This window comes from Symsagittifera roscoffensis, chromosome 3 (assembly GCF_963678635.1).
Source record: "Symsagittifera roscoffensis chromosome 3, txSymRosc1.1, whole genome shotgun sequence".
Classification (NCBI taxonomy): domain Eukaryota; kingdom Metazoa; phylum Xenacoelomorpha; order Acoela; family Convolutidae; genus Symsagittifera; species Symsagittifera roscoffensis.
This window is the reverse complement of record NC_087064.1, coordinates 2,456,870-2,483,844: the sequence shown is the minus strand read 5'-3', so window position 1 is coordinate 2,483,844 and position 26,975 is coordinate 2,456,870. Positions and strand designations below refer to the sequence as shown.

Genomic DNA, 26,975 nt, shown 5'->3' with positions numbered 1-26,975 from the left:
AATTTACGCGCCATTTTGGCCCTAAAATGTTTCATACAAATTTAAAACATTTAGGGTAAAATATTCTACTGAAAAAGGCTCCGAATTTATGTCGTTTTGAGCAACCAACCTGGTCTCCTCCAACATATACTACTGTTGCAGTCTTTAAAGAACTGAATTTTTGTTAATCTGTCAGTATACGACGATATTCTTTCCGCCCACGGACTGCTGTCAGTTTTTTTGCAAAAAGTCAAGCTATTTCTCAATTCAGGTCAAAAAATTTGGCAGTTTTCCCAATGTCTTATGTCCAATTAGTAGTTTTAACTTTTTTTCTGATTACAAGCATTCTTAGCTCTTTAATTATATTTTACAGGAAAGCTGATGACAACGGGGCCAAAGATATAGTAAAAATCCTAGTAAGTACTGACAGATATTTTAATTTCATTCCCTGAAAACCTCAAGAAAGTTCGTATAAACAAAATCTTGACAGGAGCTCTAGGCCATTTATAGTGTATTAGGAGGGCCCACAAAAATAAATTGCTCGAGTTTAAAAAAGTTCGACCTAAAAATAGGTCAAACACAATTTTTTTTAGAAAACCTTCCTTTGAGAAAATTCTAGATCCGCCCAAGTTTGTAATGGATGTTTTTGACAACGTTCATAAGCTTTAACTTTGAAACTTACTGGCTTATCTTTTCAAACAACTTTACAACTTTTTACAACTTCATTAATAGGAATACCGGTCGTGCTAAAATTTAGTGAAACGACTAATGGATTCTCTAAATGATCCAAATTTTTCAAATTTTTAGTTTCTGCAAATTTCAGCTTTAACTTCATTTCATCTCATGTTTTTAACACAAACGCAGCAAAACAACTTGTCTATTTTTATGAGCAACCAGAAAAACTCCGATAATTACCTAAAAGTACAAAAATAGACGGTTACTTCGCAACTAGCACAGAATGTTTCGACCATATTCACAAAAAACTACATTTTTTTTTTCATTTTCAACTTAGCATCGTTTTTTCTGCGTAGCGCGGGAATTATTTAGGCGCGTGAAAAAATTTTTAAATGAGGAATGTTTCACTACAACTGTCTTCAACAAATAAAGAAATGAAAATTTTACTAAAGATTCAAAAAACTCCTAGTTTTTTCCTAATATTTTGCCCTAAAATTTTAAATTAGGATGAAAAATTTTATGGGCAAGATAGCGCATAATGAAGTGTCTAAAACTACTTTTCTATTTTAAGCATAAGTGGCCGTTTTTTGATATATAACGAGTGTTACTTGATTGCTTTACTCTCTCGAAATTGGACTTTAACTCAATATTTCAAACCCGTTTTTCATATGATGAATCCTTCGACCCATTCCAATGATGAATTGGAAGTAGCTGTCTTGTGTGAAAAACAGAAAGAACAAATTGAAACACCCCCAAATACAAATTCCTCCACTTTTCTTAAATGATCGTTAGAAACCGTTCCAATTTGGTTGGTGCAATTTTTTGGTTCGCTTAATAATAAAATCTAGTTGAAAGAACTATATCAAACTCAATTGTTTAGAAGCCATACTCATGCATTCATATGTACATAGATACACCTGTAGCCTCCATATTTTAAAAGGGGACAGATCATTCGTGATACAGGCTTTGTACTAAGATAGAGATCAGGTTTTCAATGTATTATTATACGTTATAAGATTTGCTATGTAATAAAATACAATGTTTAAAATGGTGAGCTCGAAATTTCCAAGACTTCAGCAATGCTTAACATATTTCAATTAAATATTTAAGATAAATTTTATCATAACTTTTTGCTAGTGTTCTTTTCAACTGACATTATGCAGAAATTGTCTGAAACTAAGCTGAAATCGAACTGAAACCTCGAAGAAAAAATACTGAAAACTGAATTTAAAAAATTAAATCTTTTCATTTTATGGAGTTTCACTTCAATTTACTCGCTAAATCTCTAAACTTAACTTAAAACTATGGAATGGTTTGAAAATTTCTTTTTTTCGAGTGAAATTAAATGTGTCCCTTCTTAATTTGTTCATAGGTTCTCACTACTACAAAACAGTTAATTGTTTAAAATTTTGATAGAAATAATATGCCTGCGAATTGCACAGAAGCTATCAGTAGGCCTTAACAGGCCTGTAGAAGGATATTCCATTTGTATTATCTCCCCACATTCAAGACTGAGTTAGTTTGCTGCTAAGTTTGCAATTCAGGACCGTTTGTTTGCGTCTTCAACAAATTATCAATATGCTGTTCCAGACTGTGTTATTTTGCTGTTTTGTTGCGATTCAGTACGGTTTACTTGACGAATCTCTTCTCTACTTCTCTACTCTAATAATGTTACAAATATTAATTAGATGGTTCACTAATGCGAATTTGTTCACAGGCATTGGATTCACATCCGCCGCAAAATATATCTGTGAAAAGCCACCCAGCCTGCCTAAGATTCTGTTTATCTTATTTTTCCACATTATAGACTGAGTGAGATTGTTGAAAGAAGCTCTATTTTCGAGTCAAAGCCGTTTTCACGCGTCTAGAAATTTCACGTGGTACCACTATAGTAGCCGGAATTGGTCAGGCTGTGGAAAAGCCGAAACTGAATTTCAAATCAGAGCTTTTCATCAGACACTAATTTTTCCAAGGCATGGGATCGAATACACGATCTGATGATTTTGGAGTGAACGACCTAACACTATGCTGAATGTGTCCTACGAATTCCTCAATATGTTTTTTTTTTGATTTCATCTTTATAGCAACATCAGAAAATCGTCTGTAATTGGACAATGGCCCATCTTCAAATCTTCGCGAGCTTCTTGTTGAATCTTGACTACTACACTTGATTTTTCAGTCTTAGAATCATTGTAGCATTGTCTTGCTGCACTGGCACAACAATCAAGTGCTGCCATTTTCATCTTTGAGTAGTCCAGGTTCTCGTTTATTATGCTTTTCATGAAGAACGCAGCAGGTACGCGGGAACAAATTTGTCTTTGCATTGGCTATAAAGCCATCTCTGCCGTCATTCCGACGCATATGTGACTGATGAATTTCTTATCAGGAAAACTACAATCAACCAAAGTCTCTCCTGCTAATGCTAGATTGAAAAAATCCATAAATATTGCCAGTTCGTCGATTTTTTTTTGTCATAAAAAATGAAATATATGTAATATAACTCCAATGTACTGAGTTTAGCATATTGGGTATTGAGAAATTCTACAATTATTGTTTCTCCGTGTTCATTGTTTGACATCAACAGTTCGTTTAAAAAGGTTTTATTCACGAAAGAACTGTTGCTCAGAAGCGTCATCATCCTAGTAACAACTCCAGAGATTGTTTTCTCGGCTCCTTCTCGTCGAGCATCGACAACTGGTTGAACACAACTGTTGAAACGTTTTCCACGCTTGTATATATGCTAGGAATGGGAGTGATTTTTGTGCCATTTTGCATTTTAATTTTGAAAAGTTGCTGTTGTGTTGGAAATTTTTGGGCCTGATTATTTATGTTTTTATCAAAACTGTTTCGCCGGAAACAAAATTTGTAACCGTTGGAGGGAACCTTGGAAACGTGAACTTCAAAGTTTTCAGTAACAATCGAATCGCTCTGTACATAATCAAAAAATGATCTATTTTTTATTTTTCTTCCAGTAAAGTTTTTTTTCAGTGATAACTTCAACTCGTCCGAAACTATTAAAGTGCATCGTACTTGATCCTAAAGTGATCCTTTTTATGTTTTTTTCATTCATGCAACAAAAGAGAAGTCTTTTTTTTTTAAAAAAAAGCCTTGACATTATTCTTGACTGTTGAATCTGTTTTAAACTGCTCCCACTGTTCACGTTCCTATATTTTTTGAATTTTATTGTCTTCTTCTCTAAATAACCTTGTCTGGACCCATCACTTTTTTCAAATTTTTTGTCCTGTTCAATATCTTGATCCAAAAAAATGAACGAGTTTCTTGACATGAGCAGAAGTGATGGTTGCAACCCACAGTTTCGAAAACTGTTCAGCAATCAACATGGAAACAGTTAATTTTCTTCTACTATCCTGTCCTGCTAAAACTCTCAATTTTACACTCCGCTATTGTTTCTTGATTGAAGGACAAAAGCATATTCTCAATGTTTCTTGTTCTGTTGTTTCTAGCGTTAAGCCGAACAGTTTCAAAACCATAAGTTATCTGGTGTAAGGTTCTGTAGGCATCTCTTGACACCTCGAGAAAAGATATAACTGATTTGCAAGAAATAAATATATGAATTTGATCGAAAACAGTTATTCGCATAAAAAAAGATGACCCGCCAGTCATTTTTTTTCTCGGAAACTCTTTATCCCTTTTCAATTATAGGTAGAATTGTTCACTGTGATTGGTCAGATTGTGTAAGCAGACATTTTTTATTCTTTGATCGTTTTTTTTTAATGTGGTTCCTGCGAATCGCAGAGGAGCTATCAGTAGGCCGTAACAATCCTGTCGAGGATAGTCCATTTGTGTTATCTCCCCACATTCCAGACTGTCCATTTTGTTGTTTTGTTGAGCGAAGCTCTTTTTTGTGACTCGAGGCGTTTTTTTTGCGTCTAAAGCTTTCACGTGTACCACTAATGCAGCTCAAATTAGTCAATCTGTGGTGGACCCGAAGCTTCAGGTCAAGTGAGGGCTTGTCCTCATACCTTATCATTACCATGGCATGGGGTCGAATACACGATCTGACTATTTCAAAGTGAACGCCTAACCACTATTCATGTCGTCCTGTTTCCAGATGCTTTTCAAAGAAAAAATTTTAAATTCCTGTTGCTAGAAATGACTGATCTAAAGCTTTTTTAAATGAATTTGATTGGTTGGGGGCTTCATTAACTATTTTCCCATAGTCATTACTTTCTTTTTTTAGGGTATTTTGTTTCTCAGCTGACTGAAAAAAAAATGCATGGTGTCAATTATGTACATTCAGCTTGTCTGCCCTCTCAAACTTTTCTTATGGAAAAATCTTATAGTTTCACTTGCTTAATGGTTTTTAAAAACGGTTCCAGTGTTTTTACGCCTTCTAGAATTTTTGTTAAATCAAAAAATTGTACATCAACATTTCTGGACGATAAGAAATGTATGGCTTTTTAATGATTCTTGGTTCGCTTTCTTTGTCAGATATTAAATTCAGGACCAAATAGAATATGACCATGTTTAGATCGTTTATCTCACTAATGATTCCGAAATCAGCAAGAAATTGTAAGTTGAAAATAAAAGCAATTGTGAGATTTATGAGTTTTTTCACATTAAAAAATTGGAACATCTTTCTAGTTTAACGGTTTTGAAGCAAAATTAGATACAAACTTTACAATCTAAATTGTGTTTTTGAATGTTTTTTGTTTTCCTTGGGGACAGAAACAGATTTTGAGTCAAAAACGGCTACGTCGCTAAACAACACCTGCTCTACGGTTCAAGGAATGTTGAATCCATCGAGCTTCTCAAATATTGTTTCCCGAAATAAATACGCTTTTTTGATTTAGATATGTCGCAGTCGGGCTTCGGCAGCACTACATTGTAAGTGCTTGTTGAAAGTATCAATATCGATCATATGATGGATATAATTGTTGAAGTTTGGCCTTTTGACCGTTTTATCAAGTTTCCCTCATTTCTTCGAGCTAGTTTTCAAGCATACTCTCCTTCGTGAATATCTAAATTGTGGATGAATATTTTGCGCATCATCATTTCCTCGTGAAGAAGTGGCGTATCAAAGGCAATTCCACGTAAGTTTTATGGATCGTAACCACAATTTGTATTGTATTATGTGTTCTAAATAATTGAAATGAGATGTACGATTATCAGGATTACTATGACCATGCAAGTACATTGCTAGCGCTCGGAACAGACAAAGATTATCTTTCTTGATTGCCTGTCTTTTCTCAAAAAAATGTAATATACAGAATGTTTTTGAAGTTAAAGCTCGGGTATGACAGAGTCAGGTTATCACATTGCAAACTTTTGAGCAGTCAAGCAAAAATATTTGTATTCGTTATCAAGTTGAATCTCCAATTGTGTTCGGACGTTCTTGAGTGCAATTGTGTTCAAAAATCATCACGAAAATTAAAATAGCGTCGGATTTCTTTTGGTTGCAAATTTCGGGCACGACCGTTTTTGGTTGCAATATTTGTGCTGCTATATGTACGGTCACGCCATCTCCGTTTCACTGCGAAAGGTGCAAAACATTTTGAGGTCACAAAAAACTGGATTTGTCTGTCACGCCATGCCAGCTAAGTTGCGATGATTTGTTTATTTCGAAAGTCTGGAAACTACAATTTGGTCGTGCCGTCTCCATTTTATTCGCAAAATTTGCAACGGATCTTTTTAGTCGTGAAGATCTAGAAACACACTTCAACCCGGATACAAACTTCAACCCGGATACAATTTCAACCCAGATTGTTTACTTCAACCACTTCGAATTTTTCTTTCAATAGAAAATATTATGTTTGAGATTTCATATTCCGAGCGATATTCACATTTAAATGCTCAGTCAAACTCAATTCTCAGTGGTATACAAGTGAAGTTGTAGGGTGGAATGGCAAAAATCAGCTTAAGCAGATAAATTGTTTGGAGGAAAAACATAGTTAAGTCGGGAGGAAACCTCCATGCGCCAAAGAACGAATTCGCAGAAGTTTTTTCAACCAATCAGAGCTCAGTGTTCAGAAATTCCAAAGAAATATGTAGATAATTTCAGTCAATTTTTGACAATTTAAAGGCCACTGATTGGTTGAATATTTTCGCACTGTCGGTTTTTTGCCCATGACAATAGCCGCCGTTAAGTCGATTCATTTTATTAGAGAGAATGGACCTACATACGATCTGTGCAGTTTTTTACAGAGAACCAAGCTGTGTTCTGCATCATGATTACATGGACTTGTTTTGGTTACTTCTTCCTGGGCTGGGTTCCCTTTTTTTGATTCTCGAGAAACGGGCAATTAACATATTTCAGGCATTACTGAAACAGACGAGATTGCTGGCTCCTCCAGTAAAGCTAAATCAAGCAAACGCAACTCGAAATTGTCTGGCTCAAACGAAACAGGATCAGCTGACATTCCAACAATCAGAAATGGGACTCAATATTCTGGGGCTCGAAGTTCCGTTTCACCCTATGTACTTTCCATTCAACCCAGCCAGACATATTCCAAATGACCCCAACTTTTTCAAAATTTATCAAAATTTAGTGGCAAGCAAAAAGTTCAAAAGCTCTAGGACTCTTAAAGTGCTCCAAAGAAGAACATTCTGGTCCGACAGATAAGTCATAAAAGGACTTCGAAGACTTATAACTGTTCCGATCACCTCTTTAAATGAGCAGAAAAACTATGGCCTAATTTTTTTTCATTTAAAATCAGGTACAACCAGTACAGGATTTAAGCGGAAGGCTGGGCGGACGCCTTCTTTCAAGGGTTCGAACGCCTGACTACCCAAAAATTCCCCCTTTGGTATTCTTTCAGGGGTTCGAACGCCTGACTACACAAAAATTCCCCCTTTGGTACAAGTTCAAGACCTCCTTTTTGGCTGGCAGACCCAAAAAAAACTTTCTATTGGCGCATTAGGCGCTATTATATACTTATTTTGAGGGGTGAGCTCGCCAAAGAACGCAAGTAGTATTGTATCGTGTCCCGGATCCTAAGGGGGGGGTCCTTCCTAAGGGGGGGGTCCTCACGTAAAGCAAAATCCTAGGAAAGGGGTCCTTAATTTTTTGGAGGACCCCTATCCTAGGATTTTGTAAATGATCGCAAGTTCCCACCCCTAAAGTAAAAGACCCCCTCCTTAGGATCTTGTTAAGCTGAGCTCAACAACCGGGACGCGATACAATAATTCCTTCTAATTCCTTTGAAAGCGGTCCCTTTTCCCGCGATAATTAAAATTAATCGTCCTAATTCCTGAACTTTTCTTTTTTCGTCCTAGTTTCATGTGGATATCATTTCCTGGCTTTCTTTCTTTTCGTCAAAGATTTGTCATGCTATTAAAGTTTATTATTCAAAACAAGCCTAAGGATTTCACACATTTGTTTGAATTAACACTTGGTTTGTGTCTACTAGTTTATTTGCCTGAAGCTATTTATGTTAAAACAGTGATTGAGCTCAATACGAGTATTTTATTAGTTGTAAATTGGTAAAAACCAAAACATATACAAGTCGAAGTATAAAAGGGACGAAGAGTAAAAATCATCTGAAAATATATGTTTCAGACTTTAATGTTTATTGTTTTGGTTTTCTTTGCGGTGTTTTTTAGATGGTCGTTCTTCTGAAGCTTCAGATAAAATAAATGGGTTTTTTATAGGGGGACGTTCACGGACTCGGCTACTAGAAGCTTCTTCTTCTTCTTGCAGCTCTGCTTCTGAGTAGGGCCGCTGTAAAAATCCCCAATCCGGGAGTGTAAAATCGGGAGAACTGTTATCAGTTTCATTGTATGAGTTGGCCCACTCGGTGTCCATGTAAATGTCTTCTAGAAAAGCATTTTCTTCAGCGGCTTTATGGCCAAAGGGCACTGTCGAAATTCCGTCGAAAAGTAGAAAACGTTTTGAGTCGAATGGTGATAATGCAAGTTTGTTTTGTTTCACTGTCATATTGGTGTGACCTTTCGAAACTATATTATAGTTGTATACTCTCATTGTTTTTCCAGTGAATAATGTGTCCCTGAAGGTTTGGTGGACCAGTTCTCTCTGTGCACTCCGTTTAATTCCTTTGGCACTCAATTTTTGAGTGCCTTCTAAACAATAGCAAAATTATTATTCTTTTCTACAACGTTGGGGATAGCTTCATTTCACTTCAGCAACTCAATTTATACCGAACAAAATTTGATTCATTTTACCAAAAAAGAGCAGAAGACTCTAAATTATGATTAAAAAAGAGGAAACAAGAGGGAATATGTTGTCAGATAAATCAACGTTTAGGCAACATTGTATAATGTTGCCTAAATCAGCTAAATGCCCATAGTTTAATGCAACAAATTAAGGGGTGTAGGTAGGTTGGTGGTGGTATTTTTGTTCTGTAAAAGGTAGGAATGGGGGTGGAAGGGTGGCTTAAATTTTATTTACCATTAAGGACGACCGAATATAGTTTCGGTTTTAGGGCGATGAATTCTCTGATCGGCTTCCCACCAGTCTCGTCTTTGAACTTCAGCACAACTTTCTTGTTGGTATCCTCGAACAAGAAATGGTCCTTATCGTAATTTGAAAAGTCGAAATCAGCTTTTATTTTCTCCAAGTCTCGGTAAACGTCATCAGTTTTTATGGCGTAAATAAAACTATCCGTGTCGGAGTAAAGGAGTTCCAAGTTTAGATTTGGTTTCATTTTTTGATAGTGAAACTGAAACATGAAACGCTTGGCGAGGTCTAGGATGGTCGCACCAACTATCATAGGTTTATCCCACAATATTTTTGTTACTGAAAAGCTAATTGTGGCTAATTGATCGTCAATGATTTGAAAGCTTTTCATTGTGCTCAGAGCTGTTTTTTGTAAAAGTTCTCTCTCATTCCTTACAATCTCCAGCTTCTTTCTTCCTAACTTAGACTCCATTGTCTTACCGAAAGCTGAATTAACAATTAGCTTGTAGAAGTTCTCCTGGAATTTATTTACCGCGGCTTTTCGTAGGCGGGTGTTGAGGTCGACAAAGGGTGCCATCCAGTGACTTTGGCGGAACTGAAGAACTTTTCCGAGGTGAGTTATTTTCATTCCTAGCTCATGGTACAATTTTAGGGTAAGGTAGTGCAAAACATAACCTTCTTTAGGATGCAAGGTCTGTAGAAGCTTTGGCACTTTTGGCAGTGTGGTGATTCCCAATTTTCCCAACATGTCGACTTGCTCGTTGCTCATTGCACCGATGTCCACTACTTCACGAGAGGGGGCAAGGGGGTAATCAGCAAAGAAGTCGTGAAGCTCTTCGGGTATGGTTAAATTGACTTCAACTATATAACCCCATTCTGATGTTTCGCTGGTGAGCAGTATGTCTGCCAGACTTTTTTCAACTATTGAAAAATCGTTTAAGGGCAAAGGGCAGTGTTTCATTATCCCCCCGTACAAATTGTTTGCATCAATATTGAGGATGTAGCTTGATGGTTCTGAGGGCGAAAAATCGTCGAGGTATTTATTGTTTGCTTTGTAAAATCGGCGCGCGTAAATCGACGACATGCCTCCTCGTATCATTCGCTGCACAAGGTCTAGATGTTCACGGTCCGTTAAGAGTTTCAGTTCGGGCTTACAAACTTTTAGAAAGGCGTCCCCGGAAAGGTTACTTGCCGTGAAGTAACAGGCGCAATCCAGCCCGTATGTTTGATAGCAAACTTCACGAAAAGCTTCGAAAACGGAAGCAAGCAATAGCACATCTGTAGTCAAGTACAAGTCGTGGTAATCACCAAGTGAGCCACACTTCAGTTCGGTGAAAACTTTAAGGGCATGATTGTACTCGCTTCTTGAAACACTCACATCCCCTCCTGTTAGACTATTTTTCCACATTGCTCGTGGGGGAAGGCGAGTTTCTCGGAATTTTTCGAATGAGTTGAAGTATGAGTAGGGGTAATGCCCTTTCTGTTTCAACAGACTGACTTTTTCACGTGAGTGGCCGAGTTTTTCAAAATAGTTCTCCAGCAGAAAAAACTTTTCGTTGGGCAAATTATCGACAAGTTTTGCCAACGATGCCAGCATGAACCTATACGAATCGATGAATCTCAGATTTTCGTAGAGTTTTTTGATTTTTCCGTTTTTGTCCGTGTACGTTTTTATGTAGACTGAGATTGTCAAGGATATATATTTTTCTTCAGATGCGGGTATTACGGAAAAAGTGTTTTCCGAATCGCTTTTTGCCAGCGCTTTGATTATAAAGTGTAAATCATAATTTGACAAATTATGAGCTACCACTGGAATGTAATTTGTTGTTTTTCTATTAACGTTACACTCATTGTGTGCCCAACCCAGAAACTTGTTGGTGTAATGGCAATGATCAAGTACCACTTGATCATTGTCGGAAAAATCATTCTCGCATATCCAACAAATTGTAGCATCTTCCCGTTCCTGGTCTGTTATACCAGTGAAAGTGTAATATTTCCTTTTTTCTACGTAAATTTGTCTCGCTAACGATTCAAGGGAGCTAATTAGCTCTTCCATCACATTCGGTCCTCTTTTAAGCTCAAACTTTAACAGGTCTTTTTCCCAAATTCGATTACTGCTAACGCGTAGCCGCACGGTTGATGGATTTCAATTGTTTGCGTGCTAGATTTTCGCGGATCAGGTTGCGGTCCGTATACTGGTAAGAGCAGTGACTCCAAATCAAAGTAGATTACTCTGGGTACGTACCAACGAGCTGTTAAGTTTTTGAACTTGTGGTCATCTTTTCCCGGCTTGGGCATTGTTATGACGACATCTTCGTCTTGGTAGCACAGTTCTTGATGTCTTCTCAAAGTTTCGAATGAAGCGCATGTGTGGAAACATTTGCGACAAATCTCAGATTGAAATCGGTGCACTTTGTGCCGCACGTACTCGACCAGTTTCTGGAGATCACTTATCAACACATAGTGATATTTTGATCCATCTGTCAGCAGCAACAAGTCCACAATCAGGCTAGTAGTGAATCTGCTCGATACTCTTATGGGCAACAATTCGCCATCGTTGTACCTGAACAGAAAAATAATTTTTATACCTAGGTTTGAAATGAAATAAAAAGGGTGTTTGAATAGGTGAAGAACATTATTGAAGGAATTTTAAAATTTTTAGAAGGAAATTAGAATTTGCTTACCGGAAGACGTTGATTTGACAATTGTTCAACTTTTCAAATCTGTCCATATCCATCAGACCCATTGGCATTTCGTATTCCCCATTGATTTTCACAATTCCTTCTTTGTCGAGATTGTAGGTTGAGACTTTGTTTTTCTCCAGCCACCGTCTAGATGTGGGGTAGAGGGCCGGCTCATTCACATTGTGATATGCGGCAACAAAGGAGTAGAGAAAGCAACGGTCATCATCTTTAGTGTTGATATTTGTGAGCAGAGTAGATGCTGCGCTGAGTGCATCAGGTAGCTCGAGGTAGGATCCTGCTCTTATTGGTGAGAAGGCCGCGAAACTGATTTGCAATTTTTCAATTCTGTCAATAATCCATCCGCTACCATGAGAAGAGAACGAATTGACTTGGTTGACCATATGTTCAATCAGTTCCAAGAATTGAACCCCAGCTATTCCCTCGAAGTACACTGTCAATGTCTTAGTGTTCAGAAACAGCATGGTCCTTTCGAAGTTTCCACTGTCCCCGTCTTGCACAGTGGGAATTTTGATCATTCCCACTTCCACATGGAATTGCACCTTGTTCGGACCCTCTTTGACCCTTTCCAGTATAAGAGCATCTATTTCCTCCTTGTTTTGCATCATGACTTGAAGCAAATCCATTTCTTTTTCACCAACTTTGAGATCGTATCGACGCAATTTGCCTCTGAACGCGCTTTCCGTTGGGGCAGCGGAAGACGTCGTCTCAATGCCGTCCCAAACAGGCAATGCGTGCTTCTTCAGCAAGTGTTGTCCATAGCTTTCCGCGGTGAGAAATATTGTATGGCAATAGATACAATGACTATTCGAAGTCATGTCATGTACCAGCTCGACGTGCTCTCGGGCTTCCGACAAACTCTCGAATGACTCTAGACACTCATCGCAAACAGTTTGAGGAGGAGGGGGAGGAAGGATCTTGTGAACTTTTTGCTCATGTCTTCTCAAGTTCCTTTTAGAGCTCAGTATTTTTCCGCACTGCTGGCAAGGAACAGGTGTCGCGATAGAAGTAGAGTTCGGCATTGTTTGTTGAAGTTACTGAAGTAATTCAGGAAAATTTCAAGAAAATTTAGGAGAATTTCAAGTAGAACTGGTTATGGAAAAGCAAAAGCGAGAAGTGACTAGCACCAAAAAACTTTGCGGGTAAGGGCAAGTAGAAGCCATTAACGAGAGTTATACTTCGCCGTCTTGGCAATAAGTCTTTTCCTTTCCAAAAACAGGGTTTATTCTAGCTTTAAGCTCTATATGTCTCATCACTCTGCTCAAGTGGAGGGGTTTTGTATACTAAAAACTGATTCATTTACAGCCTCAAACTTTTGCTGTTAATTTTAAGGGTTAGCGATAAAATTTTGGCTTTTTTTAGGCGACTGGTTTAGACTTTCAATTAACATTTCAGCACTAAATTACAAAATTTAATGCTTAGAATGATTCAGATAGAGCCTAAAACTTTTTCTGACTAATTTTAACCGTGAAACAGTAATTTCCTAATGATTTCAAGCCCACTTCTTGGTTTGCGTAAATAGGTATAATAAAAAGTAGATTTATGAGATAAAAGTATTCAGAAAGTAAAGACCTCAACTAACTAATTAAGTTGAAAAAATAGTAAACTTAAAAAATGAAAATTTTGCAAATTTGACACCTTGATAGTTACCGATGCATGATAAGCATAGATTGTCATTTGAATGTGTAAAAGATATCGGAATCAAAGTTTCCTTCATGTCATTCGGTGTCCCGTGAAACATTTCATATCATGTCCTTCGAAATATTAAGGCATGGCCGTTTGGTTTAAGGGGCAATAGCTAACCCGGCGTTGCTCGTCGCTACGCTCCTCGGGAACGCCTCCCGTTCTGTAATTTCAAGTGAAATTTTTTTTTTTCAAAATAAAGGAAAACCTCAAACTTTTTATGTTGTGAAAAAAGGAAAAGTAATGTTTAAAAAAGTGTCTTTTAAATCTATCAACAAAAAAACCAGTAAGTTTTGTGGGACCTCGAGCACAGTTCTACTGGTCAAGTTCGAAATTTAAAAAACATAATTTTTTAACTTCTTTTTTCCTTCATTTTTAGCTTGAATTATTCGTTCGTTTTAAATTCAAGTGAATGTGGTTTGAAATTTTTAGGAGCTATCTGATACGTAATTAGGACAAGCGTAGAAATTCAAAAAAAAAACAATTATAACCCAATCAATGAGAGTAGACGCCTGAAAAGTTGTGATTTTTTGAGAAAATCTGATTTTTGTGAAAATATTGAAAAAAAAAAATTGGGAAAAAATTTTTTTTCTCTCCAAATCCATTGAAACTACCCTCAATCAATTTGCCATGAATTTCTGAGCAGGGTTAAGGGTCATGTTCATTTTTCGAAAAAAAAACATAATTTTTTTTTTTTCACATTTTTACCAAAAAATTGTCCGTTTTTCACCCAAAACATGTATATGAATGTAATATAATGCAGATTTATGGCTTAAAACACTCTCTGTTACTTTGCGTAAGACCTGGCTAACCCCACCGGGCACAAAGTATGATGAGAGAGAGAGGACAGAGAGTGTTTGATAAAAAAGCCAAATAAATATGGTTGGACTACCAACAAGAAAATGTTGGACCCTTCCATATTTATCTTTCTTTTGAAAAGAAAGCAATATCCCGAAAAGGATATTCCAAATGGGGTTCACTAGTGAGCAAGTGTATTTATCTCTCTCTCTCTCTCTCTCTCTCTCTCATTCTTTCTCAAACAACAATTTTAGCGTAAAATTATTCTCGATTTCTGATTTTTTTCTAGTTTTTCTCTAAGATTTTGCTGAAAACTTTACGGGGCAAACTTTAATTGATCTATTAAGCAAAATAAAAACTGAGACAAAAAATATACACACAGTAATGTTAAAACAGCTTAGAAGTCAAATCAAACAAAAATGAAAATATAAAACCTTGGAATAATATTTGAAACAAAAGAAGGAAAGTTTTTTGTTTAAGTTATTAGAAACCTCGAAACTGTAGTTTTCTCTTTTTTGGCGCATAGCAAGCTGCATTTGGAGGAGTGCCTTGAATGAGATCTGGGGTGACTAGATCAATTGTCTCCGCACTAGATGAAACCCGAGCATCCGAATAGGAAGTTGATTGTTCTGGAGTTGAAACTGGTCCCCTAACAAACGACTCGGGAGACATTGCTGTCGGAATATCCCAGTACGCTTCGCGCTCTGCATAGTCACGAATACATCCCTCCTGATTTTCATACAACGGCATTGACTCGCAGTCATACGCGAAGAGAATTTTTCTTGGAGACTGCTCGAGCGAGGTTGTGTCGTTTATCTCCGTCTTTTCTAATGCCGGATAGCTCTCGTGAATAGTGCAACTCTCGTACATTCGTTTTCGATTCTGTCTAAGTAGATCGATGTGATCAAGGAGGTAGTTTGGTAGCATGATATGACTTTTTGTAGTCCATTCCTCGTTTTGATTCTCGTCGTTTTTTCGGGGAGCCAAGTCATTGAACGGACTTGCTGTAGACGGAGAGACTCTCTCTTTCTGTTGATGGATGACTGCAATCGACTCTCTCGTGTATGTTTGGTAGATAATGGTTCTTTCTCGATCAGACACTGAGATTATTTGTAAAGGACTAGTCATGACTTGAAGAGGTTTAAAGTTTTGTTAAAATGAAATGACTGAACTACCGAAATGAAATTGAGAGAATGAAAAGTATGAAAAGTTTATTAATGAAAATGAGATCAGGAAAGGGGTGGCATAGTTCAATTAGGTCAAAGCTAATAACTTTTTAGGCGAGGCTATCAAATTTTAGTCATTCTTTTAAGCATGACGCCTGAGGTCATGTTAGGAATGAATGTGAAAACCCGATTTTTTAGATTTATGTGACAGCTTTATTATAGTGGTTACGGGCGAAAGCACTCAAAATCAAGTTTTCATGATAGTTTGCCAGACATTCATTGTTATGCTGTTAGAAATTCATTACCATGATTCATAACAGTCATTAAAATAACCGTCACAATAAATAACACTAGAAGATTTTTAGACAATAGCCGGGGGAAAAAGTAACTAAATACCCATATAAAAAGAGGTTTATCGTTAAAGAAATTATATCCTTGGTGATTAAGTCTTATCAATATGGCTTAGGGCGCTCGTAAACTTTATCACCTAAATTTTTACTTTGGGAGCGCATGATCTGTCTCGTATACTGTGATCAGTCATTCTTCAACGTTCCACACTAAAAACCAGTTGGTTGTTATTCATTTATAATGTACGCTTCTCTTGACACGGATGTAGACTATTTCGATGATTTTAGGGATATATCTTCGAATGATAAACGTTTAGTTAGAGTCGGTGCAAAAACATTCGCACAGACCGGTACTTACATAACTATCAAATTGTACAAAAAAGACGAAGAGGGAACTTTTAAGTATCGACAAGGAATAACTTTGTCAACTGGTGAATTCGAGTCCTTGGCGGACAATTACACAAAAATTAAAAGGTTGACGAAAGCAAAAAACTGCGACGTGACTGAAAAACTTAGAAAAAAGCGAAACAAATCTAAAAAATCTTCATGCTCTGAAAAGGAATGCGAAAGTGAAAACGATGATAACTGTCGGGTTGTGTAACATTATCAACTCGTTATTCGATTGAAACTTCAAAGCAATGGTTGAAGCAATGTATGAGCAATCCCCTGATTATTTCAAACAATTCCGTAAAAATTACAAATTTTTCATCCTGAATCATGAACCCAACTTTTCAGGCTTCGCTTCAAAAGCAAATTTTGCAGTATCCTCCCATTCGAATAAATTAGATTTTTGCAACCATTCGATTGACAACGAAAAACATTATCATGTGCTGGTCGAATTTACGAAAGAGTCTACCGATTTACTTAACAAGATGACTTCAAAAGCCTTCGTTGTTCCTTGTCTTCTCTCTACATTCAAATATTTAATTTTGGGTTGCTCCAACTATGAATTGTCTGGCCCTCTGATGGAAAAACTGAAAATAGCTGTGAATTATAACTCTATCAACAACTTAGATGTTAGTGGTGTTCCAGTTCGCAGACGATTGCCTCAAGTTTGCTTCGGCTCGCAGACTAAATCTGTTCAAACTCAAACTGACCTGATTACTAACGTAACAATTGAACGCTTTACTAATATTTTGAATGGTGAAAACGCTGCTGAGTTTTCTAAAATAATTGACATAATTTTAAGTGGGTATGGTTGTATGGAAATTGATTCAAACACTTTGTTTGTGAAATTTATCATGGAGAAGAAATTCAAGTTTTAAATATTGGTTTTCTTTCGCTCTTGTATACCAAAAAAAAAAAAAAAAAATTGTTACTACACAAGCGGGAGGCGTTCCCGAGGAGCGTAGCGACGAGCAACGCCGGGTTAGCTATTGCCCCTTAAACCAAACGGCCATGCCTTAATAATTCGAAAGACTTGATATGAAACTTTTCGCGGTTCACATAAACTTGCAGAAAAAAACTTTGTTGTTAATAAGAATGAATTGAAAAAAAAAAAACGAATTTATAAATTTTACAAAAACATCAATAAATTAATTTAGAATAACATATGTTTGGCAAATCTTATCAAATCATGATCATTAAGATTGAAACCTATTGGAAATTTGTTTGTAATTATAACATGAGCAACATAAATACAATAAAGTCCGCATAACACTGAATCAGCTGATTGTATTGGTTTTTTCAACAGTAGCTGATTTCCCTCGTGAATTGTTCGTCGCATATTCTTGTACACGAGGGGATAATCACATAATCGTTTACCTAGAGGATCTGCGAAGAATATCTGTCCTCCAGCTTGAGCAAAAAGCAACCAGTGGGTTCCAGGTTGATCCGATGGTGAGGCATTCATAATCATGAACGTATTATCGTTTTTCAGTACTGAAGAGCTTGGCAAATCTGCCGGAAAAACACCTCTAAAGCGATGTTTCAAATGTTTACAACGGTTAATAATTTCTACTAGTTGAAGATTATCCATGTCTATCTTAGGTCATAAGAGTGTTTTTGGTAATTTTTCTATCTGAACGCACATAAACTGTTGATGCACGCTCTCCCATAAACAATAACTCGACGTTATTAGCGAGACCTGCGTCAAACTTGAGTTCGAGCGAAATAGTGCAATTGGTCAATTCAGGATGAATAAAATCGTGTGAAGCCTCCTGAGTAGACGTGAGATCAAAAGCCATAATATAATGATTATCATAATTAGCGAGACTGATTCCATGACTAGTGTTTAAAACAAAATCAAGAGCCTCAAGCGTATTGTAATAAATTCTTTTATTGTCTGATGTTGAGATGGGAGTTCCGGCAATGGGTAGACCGTTTCTGTAAACAATGATCTCATTCAACCCAAATTTCTGGTAATGAAAAGGGTTTGTTCTATTAGTACCCAAATATGCTTCGTTTATGCTCATTGCTACTATCATTCTTCGAACAGGTTCTTTTGCAAAAACATCCTCTTGTCGCCAGCTTTGTACTCCTGCAGTTGCGAGAAACGTTTTTGGTACTACTTCGATGTAATTGTAAATTGCCGGGTTCTTCAACAAAGTTTTTTCTATTGATGAGAGAACATAGTCAGTCACAGTCATCTTTCTGACATAGAGGTTAGCTTCGATTATTTGGACCTTGTAGTGTTTAGCTGCATCTTCAGATATGACAACAAAATCATTAGGAGAACGTCTAAGAGACAATCTTATTGTCACACCGCTAAGTAGATGCTTGTCACACGACAAAAAATCGCAAGCAATTTTACCAAATAGCTTCAGCTCGCTCGAGGCCGCAACGAGACCTTTACGCTCCGTAACATCATCAGCTCTCCTTCCAGCACCGTCAATGGCTGATGGATTTTCTTCATAATAATAACCTTGACAAGCCAACCATGTTTTCTTGGCATCATTACCGTATGAAAACTCGGTCTCAATAAAGCTTTTATGGGCAAAATTAGCATTGGTAGTTGATATTTTTTCACCATTCAGAGACAGTGTACACTCAGAAAATAATGAAGATAAAGGATTGTTAACAAAATACGGCGTATCTCTGTTTGCCGCCTCTGTAGCATGTGTTCGAAGCACGTTTCCATTGCTTCGAACAATTCGTGCAACTATTTCCAAACGAGTACGTTGAAGATCGATGAAATTATTTCTGTCGCCGAGTACTTCAAACTCTAGCATAGGACCATCAGGGGAGTAGGAAGGTCCAATTTTTTGGGTGAATGCATTTTCAAAAGTGACAAGCAAAGGCGGTTTCTCAAATAAGTCCAAGGAGCTGTGAGTTGCTTCACTCGGGATTAAATTAGAAATCATTTTTAACCCTTGTAAAGAAATCGGAGCGACTTCTCTGTGCAGTTCGTTTTCTGGGAATGACGCGTCTCGTTTTTCGTTTAAACGCCGTCGTTCTTTTCGGATGACTTTTCCGAGATCTACTTCCTCCTCCTACTTGCTTTTTGATTGTTTTTCTAACGGTGCTTTTGAGTGCCTGCTTAGGACTTTTTCTTTTTGTTGCAACTTCTATCAGTTCTGGAGCTGCCTGAAGAAGTAGTTCTTTTCCGATTTTTTTAGCCGCGGGTATCACAAATTTTCGAGCCAGTGGAAGTGCGACTCTTCCTATTCCCAAGGCTAATGCACCGAAGCCACTGCCTCGTTGTCTATAATGCCCCGAGAAATGTGGTAGGTTTGCTTGGTTGTGGTAATATGAATCCATTTTGATCAATTGCTAAACTTTTGAAATTTCAAAGTCAGAACAACTTTTCCCCCTCCAGCGAAAGGAACAAGTCCTCCAGTTTCTGTGCGCAAGTTCACAGAAATATTGGAAATATTATTGACCAAAAGTTTTTTAAAATCCAAATTACTAAACACTTTACGATGATTCGGTTCAATTGTACATGCGTAACCGTTTTTCACTCGACGATTTGTATCAATGACTCGTAAAAGGGGTGCTTTTGTGTCTCCGACTATTTGATAATGAATTATGTCCAGATAAATAAACATAAGCTGAGTACCAGCGCATACATCAACGGGATAGTCAGCAATAAGATCTTGGGTAGAGAATGTGCTATGTTTCGTGCTTCCTTGTTTGTAACCTATATGATAACCAGTTCCATCTCTGACGCCTTTGAATCCAAGTAGACTAGGAATTTGCGGGCTTGAAAAAGTTATACCTTCCCAATAATGCAGCCATAAGGAAAGATGTTTGGTTATTGGATCTATTACGTAATCCAATTTCTCTAATTCTGTCTTTCGACGAATCTCGTCCAGTATTTGATCAATGCTCGTATATTCTCCTTTTGTTAATTTTGCTGTTTCTCCAAGGTAAGGTCTGGAGATCTTGTCTTTCTCAACTTTCGTGCTTGCTATAACCCGATCTTTTTTGTAGTACACAATGTTGTTGTCAGTTACGTTGTTTATCTGAGTAGGGAAGGTAATTTCTGTAACTGCTACTCTCCATTCACCTTGCAAATTTATTTCTTCACTCAGGAGATTTTTGAAGTTGGCCAGAGTGTTATCCTTAAAAACGTTCATTGATGCAGATGAAACTAGGGTAATTGTGAAGGAAGGGGGAACATTATGGGTGAAAAGACTGTCGGAAGTGCCCTCAGTCATGATTGTCCTTCTCCAGAACGCGAATCAGTTCAGACTCGTAAAATTTTCCCTCAATCGGTTCTCTGTTAGAATCAATCAAATTGTATGTTGGAGGATTTCGTGTTGGTATGTCAAAAACTTCAAACACTTCATCGGTGAACGATTGTTTGTAACCCTTGCGAAAATGTATGTCTACTTTGGCAAGTCTAACATAATCACCAACATAAAGCTTTGGACGTCGAACTAACTTCAAAGACTGTTCTGCTCTTAATGAAATCAGGCGAGGAACATCTTTTTTAGTTACTTTATTTGGTGCAAGATTTGTGACACGATTTGTTCTCGAATTAATTGCATTGACAAAATCGTGCAATTTGTCAATGTATGAGTAAGTCCATTTATCCTCCAAGTACTTATAAATAAGATTTTTCAAGGAACGGATATTTCTCTCAGCGAATGCGGACTTTTTCTCGCTCTCTGTGCTATATGTGTTTATGCCTTTCTTTTTACATAATGCTTCGAAGGACCCTTTAAACTCTGTGCCCTTGTCCACCCATACTTTTTCCGGTTGTTTTGTCGTTATCATTAGTTTGAACGCTTCTGCTGTTGTAGTAGCATACTTTGATTTCAAGGGTTGCACTCTGAGATAGCGGGACATGCAGTCAACTGCAACAAGCAGATACTTAACATCATGGTTGTACTGGGCAAGTTTATCAACAAAGGCCAGATCTAATGACCAGATTTCGTCGATATCGTAAACTATGACCTTGAGTCGCGGCGTTTTTCGGATCACAGTTCGATATTTTGTGTAAGCAGGTTCAGTATGAAGGAAATGTTTAACTTTCTTTCGCGACAAATTGCTTGCTTTTATCAAGTTGTTCACACTACCAAATAACGCGGGACCTTTGTCACTGTATTTAGTTTTCAACAATTTTTCTTCAATCTTGGTAATTTTCCCATTGTTTTGTTTGCGCCTTCGTCTTTTCTGACGTTGGAGAATCTGAATCGTTATGGGGCGTTCCGTATGAGTCAGAGCCTTCTTCTGACTCTTTTTCACGTTTTTGGTTTTGGGTTTTTCTATTACCGCTGAGACTTTTTCGTTTGTGTTTTTTACTTCTCTTAAGGTTTGCACTACTTTTTTCCTGCCAAGTGGGCGATGTTGAGCGGGTTCTTGAGGTTCCGGGTTCTCGTTTCTCTTGAGCGTTAAAAGACGCTGACTGAACCGCGTGTTTGGCATTTCGATTTATTACCAGGTTTTCATTCAAGTTGAGAGCAGTTAAAATGTTAATGAACGCCGGATTGTGTAGTTTTTTCGTTGGTTGTTGTATGTCGTATAAAAATATTGTAGCTTTAAGTCCTGTTGGTACTTTATCTACATATATCACCTCATTGTCATGGTTTATGGTTACTCTTTCTGAATTTTCTATAATTTCAAGTACGGTTTTTGCTCTAACAAATTTTTTGTCTTCTAAAACTTGTAACTGTCCTAAAATGCTTTCGGTCTGTCTATTGTGTTTCTCTTCTAGTTTTTCGTCTTTAACACGTTCGACCGGTACTTCTTCATCGTCCGTTAACAGTTTAAGCTGTTCTTGTTGGGGCTCAACATTATCCGTAAATGTTTCCTTCGTTGCAGTAGTCTTACTAGTTTGTGGAGGTAATTGGGGTCTAAGCCGGTTAAGATAGGACAGTTGAGCGTTTTTATGTTTAATATTATTATCATGAAGAACACGTGCAGCATGTGGCTGCTCTTTAACATATAAATGTTTCGGAATTAGAATGAATTCTTCAGCAGTCATCATTAAGTTGTGAGGTACTTGTAACAAAAATAAAGTATTTGTCGAACTAAATGGAAGCCTTCTTTACTCAAAATAATCGCACGTTTTTTGACAACACTGGTTTTTGGAGTTAATAAGTATTTGTATGCTGTCTCGAATCGTTCGATGTTTGCGATTTTAACGGGTACGTTTCCATTGACTACATTGAGCAAACATTCACAAACAAGTGTTATGATCTCACGATTTGAAGTTTTTCTAATTAATCTTCTTAGCTGGTCAGGTTTCAGTTGTACCATATGCCGCAGAATAGATAAGTTTTTCTTTTTCATTTGTGATTGGAGTAGTTTCTGCTTCAGATAAGGGTAAATAAAAAACTGTTGGCCCAGGTGGTGTGATATTTGAACAATATCTCAAACAATCTGATGTACGGGGGTCCAAGTCGATTAGAAGATGTCCAAAAGAGTCTCTGGTAGCTAATTCGTAACAGTTTCTCAAAAATTTTGATACATTCAATTGTCTTCCTAATAGATCTAGTTGCTGAACGTCGCGAGGCGATTTGAACAGAATGATGTGTGAAGTGTTCAAATCAATCGTACGCGACCATCGACTTTGTTGAAACAAGTTATGCTTAACATATATTACATCTATCCCTCTATGTCTACCCGCTGTCGCTAACCTAACAAATTCCTTGTCATTATAGATGTCTTCACATGAATCATCGAAAACTAGAAGAACATTTTCTAATTTTCTCACAGATTCGAATCCGTCGAATTTCATGAACTCCATATTCACTTCGCGAGAAGACACTTTTTCTGAGAATGCAGGTTGCATCTCTTTGTAAAGATATAGAACGGTTCCAAATTTAGGGTAAAAAGTATTTCCCATCAGAAGTTTCAAAATTAACTCAGTTTTCCCGGATCCTGAAGGTCCCACTATCGCCATAAAAATTCTTGTCGAAGTATCAATCACTTTATTCATATTCTTGGGTTTGGTAGTACGTAACCAACCAAGCCTGATAAAATCGAGAACCAAACTGACGTTTCTTCGCAACTTAATTTAGTGAAAGAAAGTTTGAGAATGCAGAAAGTTAGTAAAATTAGAATTACTACCATTTGCGCAACAAAAGCTACTTCAGACCTTGGCAAAGTTACATTGTTACAAAACTTCCATGATTTTTTTTCACTGTTTGTCTCGTTATAAACAAAAAACTCTGTTACTAATGTTGCGTCAGGTTCATCTACTGCTATTGTTGCTTCTGACATTTGAGAAACTATTTATTCTACAGACTGCGTTAGACTTTTTCTCTCTGCGAATGAAGCTTGTAAAAAATTAAATTACTTTTGAGAACAGTAAAAAATTTCATAACGTGTGAAATCTCTATCATTTATGTCATGCATTTCTAAAACAAAGTTTGCTGGGATATTTGCGGTTTTTTTGTAGTACATTATTTTCTTCACAGTATCCTCTTTCACAATCGTCTTAATCTCATCTGGCAATTCACTGCTGTTTAGATCCATCTGAACTCCTGGCTGACGTTTGGGTACTAAGACTAGTTCGGGAAGACATACTCCTCGCTTGCTGGCTAACATTTCTGATAAACTTGAATCTCTGGAAGTATACAAATTGATCAATAACTGGAAAAAACCTCTTCAACGTAGACAACTCTTCTTCGGAAATTATTATTTGCTCCTTCCTCTGAACAATTTGGCCACTGCAATCAATACGCTCTATTCTCGTTAATGAAATTTTAATATCACCCTCTGGAGTCATCCACGCACAAAGCATTGAATTTTGTGATAGGTATGTCTCCACTTTCGCTGATCTCTCGCTGTTGTTCATTTTTCAACCAATCATAAAAAACCTTGGTTTTCTTCAAGGCACAATGATTCCTGGAGTTGTAATGTGGAATATGTTTATTGCAACTTGGATAATTTTTAAAATATAAGTTTTCAACCCGAGGACAGCCCAAATCATCTAGGTTTTCAATCTTTCGGTCCAAGTACTTGGCCAAAAATTCTGTCTTTTCTTTTCCTTTAGCGTAAAAAACGGCACCAGGATTTCTCAGCACAAAACTCTGAAGTATTTGATTCAAGTTTATATAAAGATAATCACCGTTTTCCCAATGGAGACCGTGTAAATAATTAGTTAACCAGTTGTAAGCTTTTTGTTCAAGCTTTGGTAGTATATTGAAATTCACTGGAGGTAGGAAAATGAGTCGATCGCTGTAGTCTGAAGTTGTTATTGCTAATTCTTTAACCACAAAGGCGTTTTTCTTGTAACGAAAGCCTTCCACGTCAAGCACAACTGATCTCTCGCCTAGCATTCTAGTAAATGATAAACTTCTGGTTTTTTCAACTTAATGAAAAGGCAGAACGCTATTCCACTCAAATGTCCCAATAAGCTGTTGTTACAGTTCCAGGGCAACATGTAACAGTACGTGGGACCCTGTTGATAAAATTCGTGTATAAATCCGGCCGCATCGTGCAAAATAGCGTGCAATCGTAAAATTTTGGAATTTTTCAAATATTTGTCCAAGGAAGAGTTATCAATACCAATCAAGCCACCATAAGGTCTCAACTTAATTAAAATGTCGTAGTTAAGGTTATCAGAACTAACAAAAAACAGAGAACATGCAGCTAGAAAATAGTTGCGTCGGTTAGAATTATCAGGATAAGTTTGTTTCAAAGACGTATAAATTTCGTGAATTATTTTCAAATCAATAGGAGTTACTCTGCTTTTTTGCAATTTCATTATTTATTTTTTCCAACACCTCTCCAACCTGCTGAATTTCAAGCCAGTGGAAATAAAAGTGACCTTGCAAATACCATTTAGACTCATTAAGATAACGGTGGTAAATAATTAAATAAACCACCGGAAGTTTTTTGTATTTTGATAGCTTGTTGAAACATAGACGGATTTTTCTCTCCAAGTCTTTATCAACCCATAATGAGTTAAAGTCAAACGAATAGTCGAAAACGTTTTCATAATCAGCAATATTCAAATCGCTCACAGTGCCATACTTTTGTTTTGTAGAAATGCACCAAGAGATTTGTTGAAGCTCACTCAAATAAAATTGTTCTTTGAAAATCAACTCGTATTCTTTCTTTGAAATTTCCTTTGCCCTTTCGAGGAAGACGACGTAGCGTTCATTACATAATTTGAAAAATGAGTTTTTTTCTGCGGTTGAAAACACTCTTAATTGTAAATGTTCATTATCAATATCTTCAGTACACCAAGTTCCCTCTAATTTCATTTTTCTTATTTCAAAATTTGACAATTTTATCATTTGGTATATTTTGCCCAGAAACGGCCGCCGCCTTTTGAGAGTAATTTCAATTTACTGCCTTTTCACCATAAAATTTAGGTCAAGTTAAGGAATTAGTTTACTGCTGCCAACAGTTAAGCTACGCTGCCAAAATGGCCGGCGAATTTTTATTATATACCATAAAAGTCAATTCCCCGTTCACTAACAAATTTCAACTAGGTCGAAAGTTCATTTACCCTAAACAAGCATAACAATTAATATGATTCATATAATTAATCAGGACCAATAATTGGGACCCCAAAATTTGGAATTAGAAAGATTTTTGTATCGTGTCCCTTGTTGTTAAGCTAAACTTAGCAAGATCCTAAGTAGGGGGTCTTCTGCTTTTTGGGTGGAAAATCTCTTTCGTTTACAAAATCCTAGGATGAGGGTCCTCCAAAAAATTAAGGACCCCTTTCCTAGGATTTTGCTTTACGTGAGGACCCCCCCCTTAGGAAGGACCCCCCCCTTAGGATCCGGGACACGATACAATACTACTAACGCAATTTTTTGGTAAAAACTGTCCAAATAGTGCTAAAAACGCCTTTTTTGTCTGTTGCTTTTACAAAAATTCACCTGTGATGCAAACAATTTGCCGAAACAGGGTACTCATAGTGCTTTTGCAGAGCTCGGAAAATCCATTCGGTCAAACTAAAAAAGTCGACAAATTTTCGGCAATTTTTGAAAATCCGACCCGACCCCTCGAGAAAATCCTAGATCCGCCCCCTGGGAACAACAAATAAACATCAGATGTTAACGATTTTTAGATTATATAAAAACTTTTTAGCGCGATTTGGATTCTGAAAACTTCTGAAAAAAAGTTGTCTCACGGTGTTATAAAAGAATAGTTAGACTAAATTTCAGCAAGGAATCGGAACGCAGCTCAGTGAACCACCATTTCCACTTTGTTTTAGGAAAAGTTTTAAACCATATTTAGGCGTTAATTTAATATTTTGACATTTTTTCAACTTTAATATTCAAATTCAATTTTTTGTATTTGCTCATTTGGAGCCAACATAAATTCAATAAAAGAATATGAAAAATTCTCCGCATTTTAAATTTTTTTTCTCATTAATTGCCGTGATCGGAATATTGTATGGTACATGTAAGAATAACCTTGTTCAAGCTTTGAAACAGTTTAGTCCAATCCACCGGGTCAAATATGTCTGATTGGGAATAGCCAGTTACTTCCAACAAGAGTCGGAAGAGTCGAGGGGCTAAATCTGGGAAAGATGGCTCCAGCAGCAGGGATACCAATACAGACTTCGTCACTTGGGACTCCACCGAGTCCACCGGGTGGGCGCAGGAGGGCGACGAAGGGGAAGATGACGAGGGGGAGGAGAGTACAAGATCGGGGTCATTTCAGACGGGGTCCGGGAGTGGCAGTGGAGCCCCCCTGGGAGGTGGAACTGTGCGGTCACGAAACTATCGCACGTCTACTCCGAGTCTGAAAGCGTCCAAGTCTACGAAAACTACGAAGACTATGACTAAAGTTCCAGAACCGAAACGGGAGAGTTTCACTCAGGTATGTTCCGATAAGAATATGATTTATTCGGAAGCAAAGTTGGTTTAGATCCGATAGCACGGGTGGCCAC

The 26,975-nt window shown here is 37.2% G+C and overlaps 1 protein-coding gene across 1 annotated transcript in view; it reads left to right on the top strand.

The window, feature by feature from the left end:
* Window positions 1-2,925: 2,925 nt before the first annotated feature.
* The window catches only part of LOC134841134 (uncharacterized), a 31,427-nt gene continuing 7,377 nt past the window's right edge, over window positions 2,926-26,975 (top strand). The window contains exons 1-3 of the mRNA XM_063856923.1: window positions 2,926-2,950; window positions 6,932-7,092; window positions 26,561-26,905. Of these exons, the coding sequence (XP_063712993.1) occupies window positions 2,926-2,950; window positions 6,932-7,092; window positions 26,561-26,905 (531 nt within the window). The remainder of the gene's footprint in view (window positions 2,951-6,931; window positions 7,093-26,560; window positions 26,906-26,975) is intronic.